Source organism: Bos mutus, chromosome 5 (genome assembly GCF_027580195.1).
Source record: "Bos mutus isolate GX-2022 chromosome 5, NWIPB_WYAK_1.1, whole genome shotgun sequence".
In the NCBI taxonomy this organism is placed as follows: Eukaryota; Metazoa; Chordata; class Mammalia; order Artiodactyla; family Bovidae; genus Bos; species Bos mutus.
The window spans coordinates 43,213,336-43,226,434 of NC_091621.1; the positions used below are offsets into that span (position 1 = coordinate 43,213,336).

At 40.1% G+C, this 13,099-nt stretch overlaps 1 protein-coding gene across 3 annotated transcripts in view; it reads left to right on the forward strand.

The window, feature by feature from the left end:
* The window catches only part of DIP2B (disco interacting protein 2 homolog B), a 230,968-nt gene that overhangs the window by 173,743 nt on the left and 44,126 nt on the right, over positions 1 to 13,099 (forward strand). For all 3 annotated transcript variants that reach the window (XM_070370766.1, XM_070370768.1, XM_070370769.1), the window contains 9 exons: positions 1,077 to 1,187; positions 2,749 to 2,872; positions 3,483 to 3,592; positions 6,123 to 6,225; positions 7,373 to 7,437; positions 9,986 to 10,079; positions 10,556 to 10,675; positions 12,133 to 12,247; positions 12,940 to 13,079. In XM_070370766.1, coding sequence (XP_070226867.1) covers positions 1,077 to 1,187; positions 2,749 to 2,872; positions 3,483 to 3,592; positions 6,123 to 6,225; positions 7,373 to 7,437; positions 9,986 to 10,079; positions 10,556 to 10,675; positions 12,133 to 12,247; positions 12,940 to 13,079 — 982 coding nt within the window. The remainder of the gene's footprint in view (positions 1 to 1,076; positions 1,188 to 2,748; positions 2,873 to 3,482; positions 3,593 to 6,122; positions 6,226 to 7,372; positions 7,438 to 9,985; positions 10,080 to 10,555; positions 10,676 to 12,132; positions 12,248 to 12,939; positions 13,080 to 13,099) is intronic.

Here is a 13,099-nt window from a genome sequence, read left to right on the forward strand (position 1 = left end):
ATTAAACTTATCTTGGGAGTAAGTTAAGAGAATTTGAAAGTGAGAGAAGGGAAGACAGGTGTCCAGTGTTATAATTAAGTTTCATATGTTAATCTGTGAGTATCCAAACCAAGTAACAAGCTCCGCAATGATCATGACTTCTGTCTTTTTGCATCTCTTGAGGAAATTAGGGAGAGTTAGTTGTCCCTGTGATGCATTACAGGTGAGATCACAGGTCTGAACATATTATGGAGGTTTCACTGTTTACCTTTTTTAAGTGAATTAACTTTATATTCATAAAGGTTTCTACCAGTGATGCTTAAACTCCCAAATGCCTTCTTGCTAGAACACTTGCAGTGTTGGTTAAATTGGTAAGGATCTAATGCAGTGAATTTGTTAAAAAGTATTTGGGAATTCCCTGGTGGCTCAGATGGTAAGGAATCTGCCTGCAATATGAGAGACCCAGGTTTGATTCCTGGGTTGGGAAGATCTCCTGGAGAAGGGAATGGCTACCCACTCCAGTATCACTGCCTGGAGAATTCCGTGGACAGAGGAACCTGGCAGGCTGCAGTCCATATGGTCTCCAAGAGTCAGACACGACTGAGTGACCAAAAAAAAAAAAACCTTAGGTTTGCTTAAGGTTGTAATTGAGTTCTTTCATTCTTGTAGGTTCATCTATGAGAGAAATAAGACTTATTCTTTAATATGCTCGTCTCTCTAGAGAGATTCATCACATTTATTTTATTGCTTTAGCCCTGCACTAAAGTAAATTACCTTAGGTTTTGTAAGTAATTTAACTTACTACTTAAGGTGAGTTGTTTATTGCTAAATCACCAATAGAATTAAGTGAAAAATTTCTTATGGTGATGATGATAAATTACATTATAGTCTCTAAATTGTGCCTTGTATAATTGTAGGAATGTCAGATCCTTTTAGATTTGTGCATCCTTCTCAATAACTTAATTTTCTTTAGGCTATTAAATAGTTTGACTTACTGTCTTCATGATAAATATCATATATAAATGTACTACTTAGAGACATTGAAAGCATTGGTCTGCTTTTATTCCTCTCTTATTAAATGTCATTATGCCTTTTAGGTAGCCCTGGTTTACCCCAACAATGATCCGGTCATGTTTATGGTGGCCTTTTACGGTTGTCTCCTGGCAGAAGTGATTCCAGTGCCGATAGAGGTACCTCTTACCAGAAAGGTAATGCTGCTTGATTTAAGAGGAATGTAGCCTGATGTAACATGGCAGGCATCGAGGTTCTTGGATCAGTTGACTCAGTTACAACACTTAAAGGGGATTCCCTGGCTGCTCAAACAGTCAGGAATCTGCCTGCAATGCAGGAGACCTGGGTTCAGCCCCTGGGTTGGGAAGATTCTGTGGAGGAGGGCATGGCAACCTACCCCCGTATTCTTGCCTGGAGAATCCCATGGACAGAGGAGCCTGGTGGGCTACAGTCCATGGGGTCCCAAAGAGTCAGATATGACTGAGCGTCTAAGGACACACCACAGAACACTTAAAACAGTCTGACCATTTTCCTAAGTACTTAACTTCACTTTCTAGAAACAGGGAAGTTGTAGAAAATTTATTTATGAATATTTTCAAGTTTCATGAAAATAACCTGTTTCCAACTAAGATAGAATTTTTATAGTATTATATATATATACCACTTAAAAATTATGGGGACATACTTGACTTTTCAACAATTAGCTTTTATAGAGAGTCCCACTCTTGCTTCAGAGACTGTAAGTAATCCACATTTATAATAGGTGGAATCTTTCTATACGAGCATTTTCCTTAACATCTAAGATTTCTATTAAGTCCAAGTGTGATGCAGTGATGTTGTGTTACTACTCTGGGATATAGAATTTACTTTGGCAACACATCAGCCCTACTAAAATGAAGCATATGTAGCAAATGTCAAAGTTTTACCAAGTGATTTCTCCATGAGCTGTTTGACTTTAATTTTCTCATGCAGTTTATTATTGAGAGTTGATGGTAAAGACAAATATGGTGGAAACTGTAGATTTACAAGAAAAGAATTTTTTTTCTGAAAGGAATAAAAAACAAAATGAGTAGCATCCCTGAAACTCTGGTTGATAGAAGAAAATATCTTTAGATTGGTCAGGAAATCATAGGGTTGTTCTTAAATTATTAAGTTGGCAGTGTTTATGTGGTTTCATAATGATACTTTTAAGATGACATTTTAATGGAAATGCTTTAGGCTGTATCTTTTGGTTTTATTTCTCTACTGCTGTTGTAAGGCTTAAATCTACCTCCTTTAAAATAGAATAAGAAGAAGTATATGAACTTGGGTATAATTGTCCATTTACTTTCATTGTAAATTTGGACATTTGGTGTCCATTTATATTATTTATTTTGTTCTGACCTGAATTGCTTTCTTTTTGGATTTGAGGTTATGGCTAGGTCAGGACAACTTAACCATGTTCACTTTTATTTCATTTCCTGAGATTAATTTAGAAGAGGAGCATTGCTGACCTTTGAGTAAAATGGCCACATTTGGCTGGTGGAATTCATCGTTAGCAGCGTCAGATTAATGAAACATGGTTTGCACTCAGGAAATCATTGTGCTGTAGCAGTTATTTGGAAGAACATATTGTCACTAGATTTTGACAGTTGCCAGATATCAGGGGGATTTCATGAATGTATTGCGCAAGTGCCAGAGCATTACTAAGTGTCAGATTTTGGGCTTGGGTATGCTCACGTTCGCTCCCCTACCATGTTCATTATCTTTTCTCCACAGGATGCTGGGGGGCAGCAGATTGGCTTCTTGCTAGGAAGCTGTGGTATTGCCTTAGCTCTTACCAGTGAGGTTTGTCTAAAGGGATTGCCAAAAACTCAGAATGGAGAAATCGTACAATTTAAAGGTTGGTAATATTTGCACCTGATTTATCAGTTAAAAACTAATGCTGAGTGCTTTAATTAGTGTTTTAATTTAATAGTAGCTAAGTATTTAACATATTTTCTTATTTAATTCTCACAGTCTTATGAAGTAGGTACCATTATTATCCCCATTTTACAGGTGAGGAAACTGAGACACAGAGAGGTTAAGTAACTTGCCCAAAGTCACAGCTAATATATGGCAGAGCAGCGATTTGAACCCAAATCTGTCTGATTCCACAGCCCACACTCTTAACCTTTATGCTGATGGTTGGAAAAGCTACCACTCTGTTCACTAAAACTAAATGCTACATGTAGAGACAGAGGATAGACCACTAACCTCAGTGGACTTCCACTGCCAAATGGACCTCCCAGTTGTTGAGGTAATGTCAAGGCCTGGTGTTAGCATATGGAACGGTTGTGCTTTTGAAAGAAGGTATAAATGTCTGATGATTTATCACTAAACACTAAATGAGGTATTTCCTTGGTTATAAAATGATCTTGATTTGATCTCTTGATATTTAAAATGGCCAATTCATTGTGAATTCCTTTTCTGATGGCTTAGGCAATTCAATTTTTATTTTGGGTTTGGTTTAGGTTGGCCCCGGCTCAAATGGGTTGTAACAGATTCCAAGTACCTTTCAAAGCCACCTAAGGACTGGCAGCCCCTCATCTCACCTGCTAGCACAGAGCCAGCATACATTGAGGTAAGTCCCAAGTCTGGGACATACATTCTGGCTTTTCCTTTGGCTTTGGTTGAGGTCCCATAAAATTTAAAACTAACTTTTTGCAGTTTTAATGTTAGCAGGTCCCCTTGGTTTGTTAGATTGCCATCTTTTGCCCCATAAGATGCTTTCCAATGGCCCTTCTGTCCCAATTATTTTGAGCATAACTACCTATTCATGAGAATGACAACAAAGAAATTGACCCTTGTCGTGTAAGAAGGTTACAGAAGACTTTAAGAAGTTCAGAGGTTTAATAAATGATTTACTAGTGGAGGTATTTCTCTGCTGCTTTGGGGATGGGAGTGGTAGGGGTGAGGGGGGAAGTGAGAGACTGAAGAAATGAGGAGGAAAAATAGCTGTGCTTGAAAAGAACAAATTTAACAGATGAAGAGCAAGAAGAAACAGATGGCTGGAGTGTTTGGTATTGAAGGTTATTGTGGTTGCGTGATTGATTGATGACATAATCCAGTTGAGAGATTAAGTCCTACTGCATACCAGGCACCAGGCCAAGTGCTTTAAATGCAGTATCTCAGTCAATCCTCACAAGTACCCTGTGAGGTGGTGGGGTGAGGGGGCTGTTAGTAAACCTGCTTAGTAGCTAAGAAGACTAAGACTCAAACTAACTTGAGTCACCAGCCAAACGTTTGTCTAAAAACTTTGACTCAAAAATGACAGAGCTGGAACTCAGATTCCCGTCTGTTGCACTCTAAAAATTGTGCCCTCAAGTACTCTGCATCTTGCTTGAGACAGTGTTAGTAAATGTTCAACAACTGTTTGCTAAATTAATGAATAAACATCCATAAATTATTTAAAAAAAAAAAAAAAGATTTTGGGAAAAAATGCCCCCAACCGTGAGCCCTGGCTTCCTTGATAGCTCAGTTGGTAAAGAATCCACCTGCATGTAGAACTACTGTCCTATACATTTCCAAGCTTCTGCTGTTCTGAAAGAACTTGCAGTTTTCATTGGAATCCTCTTAGTATCCGTAGGACATTGCTAGTGGGTTTCAAGTGTCCTTATAGAAAGTACAGCAAGAGGGACTTCCTTGCTGGTCTGGTGGCTAAGATTCCACTCTCCCAGTGTATGCCGCAACTAAGAGTTTACATGCCACAACTAGAGATTCCACATGTCACAGCAAAGATCGAAGATCCTGTGTGCCGCAGCTAATACTGGTGCAGCCTAATAAATACATTAATTTTTTTTTTAAAGTGATGGCAAGAAAAGTTTTCATGGGTGAGGGGTGGAGAGGTGGTGTTGGTTACATTGGGTTTCATGGGACTATGGGTCAGTCACGGTGAAGAATTGACCCTCCAAGTCTGAATCTCTGGAAAGAGGTCTGAGCTGGAGATAGAGAATTGAGAGTCATCAGGAGTGTGGTACCCTGATGGATAGAAGTGAAAAGAGGGCTTCCCTGGTGATACAGTGGATGAGAGTCTGCTTGCCAGTGCAGGGAACCTGAGTTCAATCCCTGGTCTGGGAAGATTCCACATGCTGTTGAACATCTAAACCCATATGCCACAACTACTGAGCCTGTGCTCTAAAGCCCAAAGCTGCAGCTGCTGAGCCCACGTGCCGCAACTGCTGAGCCTGTGTGCTGCCGCCACTGAAGCCTGTGCACCTAGAGCCTGTGCTGTGCAACAAGAGAAGCCCGCACTGCAACTAGAGAGTAACTCGCAAGAGAAGCCCACACACTGCGACTAGAGAGTAACTCGCACTCTCTGCAGCTAGAGAAAGCCGGTGCACAGCAACGAAGACCCAGTGCAACCAAAAATAAATAAATAAATTTTTTTTAAGTGAAAAAAGAGGAGGAAGAACAGGACTTTCAGGGAATGCCAGCATTCAAAGGATGAGCAGAGAGAGTGAAGGGAAGGGAGAGAGAGAATGTTGAACAGGAAAGAGGAATATCACAAAAACCAAGAAAGGACAAAGTGTCAAGAAAGGTGTCAGAAATTACAGAAAGGTCTGATACAGTGAAGTGTGCAATATATGCTTTTGATTTAACAATAAAATAAAAAGTGACTGATCTTGGTAAAAAGCAACTTGAGGAGGATCGAGCAGCTTCGAGGTAAAAGCGAAATTACAGCTGATTGGTCTGGAGGCGTGAATAGGCCGTTTCCCAGGCTCCCCTCCCCGCCAGGAGCCGCTGATAGACTAACATGCCTTTGGCTCTGCTTGCTGTGTATTTGATGCTGTGCTTCTGTTAATGCAGCCCGAGTCACTTGTTTGTTTCAGCTGCTTTAGCAGCCACTTCACGCTGATTAACTAATTAACTAATTAAACTTTGAAGAATTTTTCACACCTGCTTTTGTTGAGCTTTGTCATTCCCTAGTTCTGTCTTTGTGTGATTGAAGTTTCGGGCCCAGTTGCCTAGCCTCAGATATTTATATGAAGTGTTAAATTCAGCCCATTGTCATGGTTTTTCTAGGTCTCATTTATGGATTCTAGTTTTGTCATTTGAAATAACCCATTTTATTGTTTCTTGTGTTTTTGTTTTCTGTGGTTTTTTTCTCCTAGTATAAAACAAGCAAAGAAGGGAGTGTAATGGGAGTTACAGTGTCCCGCCTTGCAATGCTGTCTCACTGCCAAGCTCTGTCCCAGGCCTGCAATTATTCTGAAGGTCAGACTTCACCCCGTGACTGGCTGCACTGTGAGCTCAGATCTCTGTGACTGCGAGCCCTCTGCCCGGTGACTGGACTCCAGTTAATGACCGCATTCAGAGGGAAATGTTCTAAGACACATTCTTGGCTCGCTTTTGCTTTCTTCTTTTTCACAAATATGCTGTAATTTAAAGGAACGAAAATTCTGGGCAAACCAAATATGTAAAGAATGATTTCTAGAGTACAGAAATAGAGAGCTAATTAAATCCATGTGTTTATTAGCTGTGGAATGTCAGGTACCTTCCTCTCCCCATGCATATAGAGCTGTCACCAGCTGTAAGTTTGGAGTTAGAATCAAAGAAATTCTGCTACCAAAAAGCACAGATTAAAACACAAAATGTATTCTGGATTGTTGGACTTTAGATGTGTTGATAGATACGCATAATGATGATTTCCCTTAGAATGTTCTTCACAATATTAATTCTTTTAGTGTTTTATTTTTCATAGAATGAAACAAGTTAATACATGCTCCTTATGGCAGCATTATACAGCCACATTCTTGTTTGGTTAAAAAGTATATATATATAATAAAATCAATCAAAATATCAAAAGGAGTTGATTGAATTATCGTATAGTCATATACTGGGTTATAATCTGAGGTTTCAAAACTCAGGTTCTTAAAGATTGTTTCAGTATATCATTAAGTGGAAACAAATCAGATACAGAGCAGTTTATGCCAATTTTGTTGTCAGATATCTATTTCTATACAAGTATATAAGCTTAGAAGCATATGTGCATGCATATAGATACGATATATAGATTTATACATATACCACCATTTTTTATTTTCTCTAGGAAGTATAATTTTCTACATATGCTTGTGAAACTTCTGAAACAAACATGTGATCCTTATATAATTTGGAAAAAATTATTATCTCAAAGACAGTGCCTAAGTCAAGGAATTCCAAATTCATTGTGTCATCTGTGACCGTGTCACCCTATGATCACTTCCCCAGCCAGTTTGAGGGGACCCTCATGTGATCAGAAGACCCTTAGAGCTTTTAGTGGCTTTTTAAAAGTACAAAGTCGGTTGTTTAATAGAGGCAAGTGACAGAATTTTGCTACTTAAACTAAAGATAATTTCCTTATGTTTTTTTCCTGTTACAGGAGAAACAGTGGTAAATGTTCTAGACTTTAAGAAGGATGCTGGGCTGTGGCATGGCATGTTTGCGGTAAGCTACACGGAATCAAGAGCTTGATTGTACTTATGATTCAGATCATTGTGTGTACTGTGAAACCACAGCATCTCACCGTGTCTGTATGAAATTTAAGCTGCCGAAAGATCAGTAGTATTTTCAGGGAATTTAATTTTGTGATACGAATGGTAATTTTTTTTTAAAGGAGAATGTAATTCTGTTTTTTCTTCATTGTGTGGTTGGTCATACCCTTCATGTAATAGTATGTAGAGGAACTTAGGATCCAAAATTTTTTAAATATCTAATATGATAGCTCAAAGCTTAAAATATTCTATCTGTGACTATATGTTTTTCAAAGAACTCTGTTTGAGTTACCTCTTCTCTTTTCTGAAGAAAAGATTACCTAAATATATCTAGGACTTTGAAGCTGTGGTTAATAATACCTAACTTTCTGTTGGACAGAATGCTTGAATGAGTCCATGTTGCAATGAAGGAATATTGTAAACAAGGTAGATCAGGCTCCTTTCCACAGGAGAGGAACAGGTACCATGCGAAGGGAGTTAGAAAAAGGTGACTTCCTCCCAGCTACGGCCTCAATTTTTATGAAAGAGGTAACAGTTGAATTGGACTGAGAAATGAGTAGGATATAGTGATATAGCAGAGAAGGCAATGGCACCCCACTCCAGTACTCTTGCCTGGAAAATCCCATGGACGGAGGAGCCTGGTAGGCTGCAGTCCATGGGGTCACTAAGAGTTGCACACGGCTGAGTAACTTCACTTTCACTTCTCACTTTCATGCATTGGAGAAGGAAGTGGCAACCCACTCCAGTGTTCTTGCCTGGAGAATCCCGGGGACGGGGGAGCCTGGTGGGCTGCCGTCTATGGTCATGAGTCGGACATGACTGAAGTGACTTAGCAACAGCAGCATAGTCATATAGAGATTTTTGGGAGGGTGAAAATGGAGGGAGGCATTTCAAGTGGGAAAAGTTTCTTATGGAGCATTTTGATTAGGAGGGAGGAGAGAAGAGATACAGGACCCTCAGGACCTTTGAGAGTGTCTTGTCCAACTTCCTCACACATTGCAGGAGACTAAGAAAGAGTAGGAAATGAAGCCCAGGGAAGAAGAGTGTTTCCCTTTTCTCCCAGGATCCCTCAGATTAGTAAAAGCCTTATTCCTTGAGCCATACATACTTTCTAGCTCTTCTCTGAAGTCCTTCCCATTCCCCTACCCCCCTTTTTTTAAATCAGAATTAAGAAACCCTTGTGAGGAGTTAGGATCTTCTCTCTGTGATACACAGAGCAAGATAGGGACATGTGTGAAGAACTGGTTATAAACACCATTCTTCCCCTGAAATCCAAGTTTGTCACCATAACTGGAAGCTTGGGGGAGGGAGGAAAAAGAGGTTTGCAATGGTATTTTGGTATCTTTGGACCGCTTAGGTGGTGCACACAATGGCCAGTCTAAGTACCAAGGCTGGATCTCTTTGGGGACGGGAGTCCTGGGTGTGTTCGGCAGGAGAGACACCAAATTGCATGACCCTCTCAGATTGTTCAGTTCTATCTACCCAAACACCTAACAGGTCTAGGCAGGATCTCCTGTAAGTGACAGGTAAACTTTGCTTTCCTGCTTTGGAAGACCCAGCCCTTTGTGGTATGTAGTATGTGCTTATGCTTGCATAAGCATGTTGAAGGAAGGCACTTACAGGGTTGGAGGGCAGTTGGCAGTTGTCTGTTCGGTTTAAAAAGCACGCATCCTGTGACTCAGTGGTACAACTTTTCGGTACCTACCCTAGAGAAACACTTGTGCACGTGCTAGGGAAATGAGTATAAATATGTTCCTTGAAATGTTGTTTGTGATTGTAAAAAGTTTGTCAACAATAGGGAAATACCTAAGTAAACTTGGTATAGTCATACTATGAAATACTGTGCAGTGGGTTAAAAACATATATAGATCTCTTACACTGATAGAGTAGATTTCATTATGTTTCGGGCTTCCCTCATGGCTCAGACGGTAAAGAATCTGCTTGCAATGCAGGAGACGCAGATTTGATCCCTGGGTTGGGAAGATCCCCTGGAGAAGGAAATGACAACCCACTCCAGTATTCTTGCCTAGAGAATCCCATGGACGGAGGAGCCTGGCAGGCTACAGTCCATGGGGTCACAGAGTCAGACGCGACTGAGTGACTAACACTTACACAAATATGCATAGATTTAGCTCTAACACAATTTAAGTGAAAAAAAAAGGCAAGTGGCAGATACATGTATAGTATGTTACCTTTCATGTTAAAAACACTTTTCTATTTCTGTGGGGAAGAATATATATATAGATACCTATAAACATGAATGGAAGGATCCATGGCAGATTCTTAACAGTGATTATCTCTGAGGAGGAGAGGAGGGAATCAGGTTTGAGAATAGGTAGCAAAGGAGGCTTCAACTTTATAGTTAATATTTTAGACTTTTTTCAAAGAGCATTAGTGTTTGAGTATAATATGGTTAAAATTGTTAACAGAGTATCAATTCAGTTTTAAAATGCTAAGTGTGTATTAGATATTGATTACTTTTATCTTTCTTTGCTTTTCAGAATGTAATGAATAAGATGCATACAATTAGTGTACCCTACTCTGTTATGAAGACCTGCCCTCTCTCTTGGGTCCAAAGAGTACATGCTCACAAAGGTAGTTACACATAGCATCTAAGCTTTAATTATGTGACTGTTGGAGATTTCAGGGCTTTTCAAATTGGTCTCGTAGAGACATACTTCTATGCCTTGGAACCTTAACAGATTTTAGAATTTGGTTACCATAAGATTAGATATGCTGTCTCGTTCATCTCAGTTGGTGTCCTTTCTGAAGAACGGAGATGACTGTGTGTGAATCTGAGCCTGAATTAGATTTATTGGATGCTCTGGTGTTCGATCCTTCCTTGGCTTGGGTATGAGGCCCATCTGTAGGTCTCTGTGAGCAAGGTAGTCATGTGTCCGTCAGTCACTGCCGCCTCAGAGCACCTGGCATCATTTCTTTGAGACTTTTCTTATTTTCTCTTAAGTGCAATTCATGATTCCTAAAACAAATGAAAATGTTTTTACTGTAGCATATTAATATCTACCAGATTTAGCACATGTGTATTAACTTTACCCCTTTTGCATTTATAGCCAAGGTGGCTCTAGTGAAATGCCGAGACTTGCACTGGGCTATGATGGCTCATCGGGACCAAAGAGATGTGAGCTTGAGTTCCCTCCGGATGTTGATTGTGACGGATGGAGCTAATCCTTGTGAGTATTTCTGGAGTGTCAATCTGGGAATAGCCTTTCCTTTGGTAGTTGAGGTTTTCGTCCCCTTTCCATAAGCAATTTTTTTGTTTTTAAACATCTGTATTGAGAGAGAATTCACATATCATAAAACTCACCCATTTAGAATACAGTTCAGTGGTTTTAGCATGTTCATAGAGTTATAACACTATCACTACTGACCTGAATTTAGAACATCATCATCCCCAAAAGAAACCCCATACCCATTAGGCTTCATTTCCCATTTCCCATCCTCTGTCCCTTAGCCCCGGGCAACTGCTAATCTACTCCTTGTCTCTATATATTTACCTCTTCTGGACATTTCACATAAATGTAGTCATGCTATATGTGGTTTTTTCTGACCAACTCCTTTCACTTAGCATATTTTCAAGGTCCCTCCATGTTGTAGCCTATGTCTGGACTTTATTCCTTTATACTGCCATAAAATATTCCTTTGTATAGATATATTACATTTCATGTAGTCATTCATCATTTGATGGATCTATAAGCTTTGAAAAGCACTCTGTTCTCACTCACTTAGATCCTTTCTCTGTCATGTAACTAAAAAGAGCAATGAGGAAATAACTTACTATAACCAAGTGTCTGGACTTTATATAAATTCCCTGTCAGCAAATCAGAAGAGTTCACAAAAGCTTTTAGAGACCTTACTGTGTTGCCTCCTTTTCCCAACAAGCACAAACATCCTGAGCCTCCATAGGGTAGACTCAGGTGGAGCATCAGACACTACTGTGTTCTTTGCCATCAGTGAACTTTTGTCAGCAGTCACAGTGATCATTCTGGTATAAAACACAAGCCTGGGACTGACCTTAAAAAGAAACAAGTTAGTGAGTACACGAAAAGGATGGCGCTGAGCCAGAATATTAGTAATGCACTGGCCACAATGGAGCAGTGGCTTCAGGAAGAGTTGCTTACTTCCAAACCAGCTGCCTGTTGCCTGCAGTACACCTCTGCTATTGATTGGGCAGTTCAGTAGGAGCAGCCATATTCCACGCTGTAACTTTAAATAGTGTCAGTGACCTTTCATGGGCTGGACAAGCATTTGTTTGTCCTTGAAACCTGTCAACCACCTCAGAGACGCAGTAAAATACTTGCACAGAATTAATGGCTTGCCAGGTGGCTCAGTGGTAAAGAATCTGCCTGCCAATGCAGAAGACGCAGGAAATGCATTTTCAATCCCTGGGTCAGGAAGATCCCCCGGAGAAGTGAATGGCAACCCACTCCAGTTTTCTTGCCTGGAAAAAATCTCATGGACAGGGTCCTGGTGGGCTACAGTCCATGTGGTCACAAAGAGTTGGGCACGACTGAGCATACACTCACACAAATGATGTACAGATGTGTCAGCTTTCTGTTCTTTACCAGTTTCCTGCAGTAATGAAAATCAGACTTTCAAGCTTTCAAGTTCATCTGTTTCAACTCCTCAGGGTCCGTGTCATCCTGTGATGCCTTCCTGAGTCTGTTCCAAAGCCATGGTCTGAAACCTGAGGCCATCTGTCCATGTGCTACTTCTGCCGAAGCCATGACTGTCGCAATCCGCAGGTATCGTTCAGAATGTTGGTGCTCTTGATGGATGTTACATCTCTGATCAAATGTGCAGAGTTGACTGGGTGGTGACAAAGGGGTGAGGTCTAATTTTCTGCTTCATAAGCCTGAAAATGAAGATGACTTTGTAAAGCAGTTTGAAGCATCTCATTTATTATTCCTACTATTGCCCTAAGTGTAACTAGGAAACTGAAATTTTATTTCAGCTGTTCTCATCTTCTATTTGTGAATTTAGTTCTTTTTCTCTCTTCAGAATCCTTAGTATCTTAGACAAGAAATGTACTTGATCATAGCTTACATGTGGATACTACCTGTACATGTAGTACACTCAGGCCAATATGTTCTTTTAGTAAACTATTTATTTATTTATTATTTGGCAGCAGAAGGTCTCAGTTGTGGCAAGTGGAATCTAGTTCCCTGACCAAGGATTGAACCTATGCCCCCTGCATTGGGAGCATGAAGTCTTAACCACTGGACCACTAGGGAGGTCCTCAAGCCAATATATTCTTAACAACCAATTAAGTTTTACTTTTCCCCCATGCTTTGCAAGTATTGGCAGATTTTTAGTAGAAAAAATGAGGATTTTTGTTTGTGTGGTACCCAAAGGAAATTTTTCTTTCTTCCATGTTCATACTTTTCTCTTAATAGCTTTTAATTTGACAAATTTGATAAGTTTATTTTGTCTTCAGACCTGGAGTTCCAGGGGCCCCTTTGCCAGGAAGAGCCATTCTCTCCATGAATGGATTGAGCTATGGGGTAATACGGGTCAACACTGAAGATAAAAATTCAGCACTGACTGTTCAGGATGTGGGCCATGTGATGCCTGGGGGTGAGTTCTCAGGAGCGCCA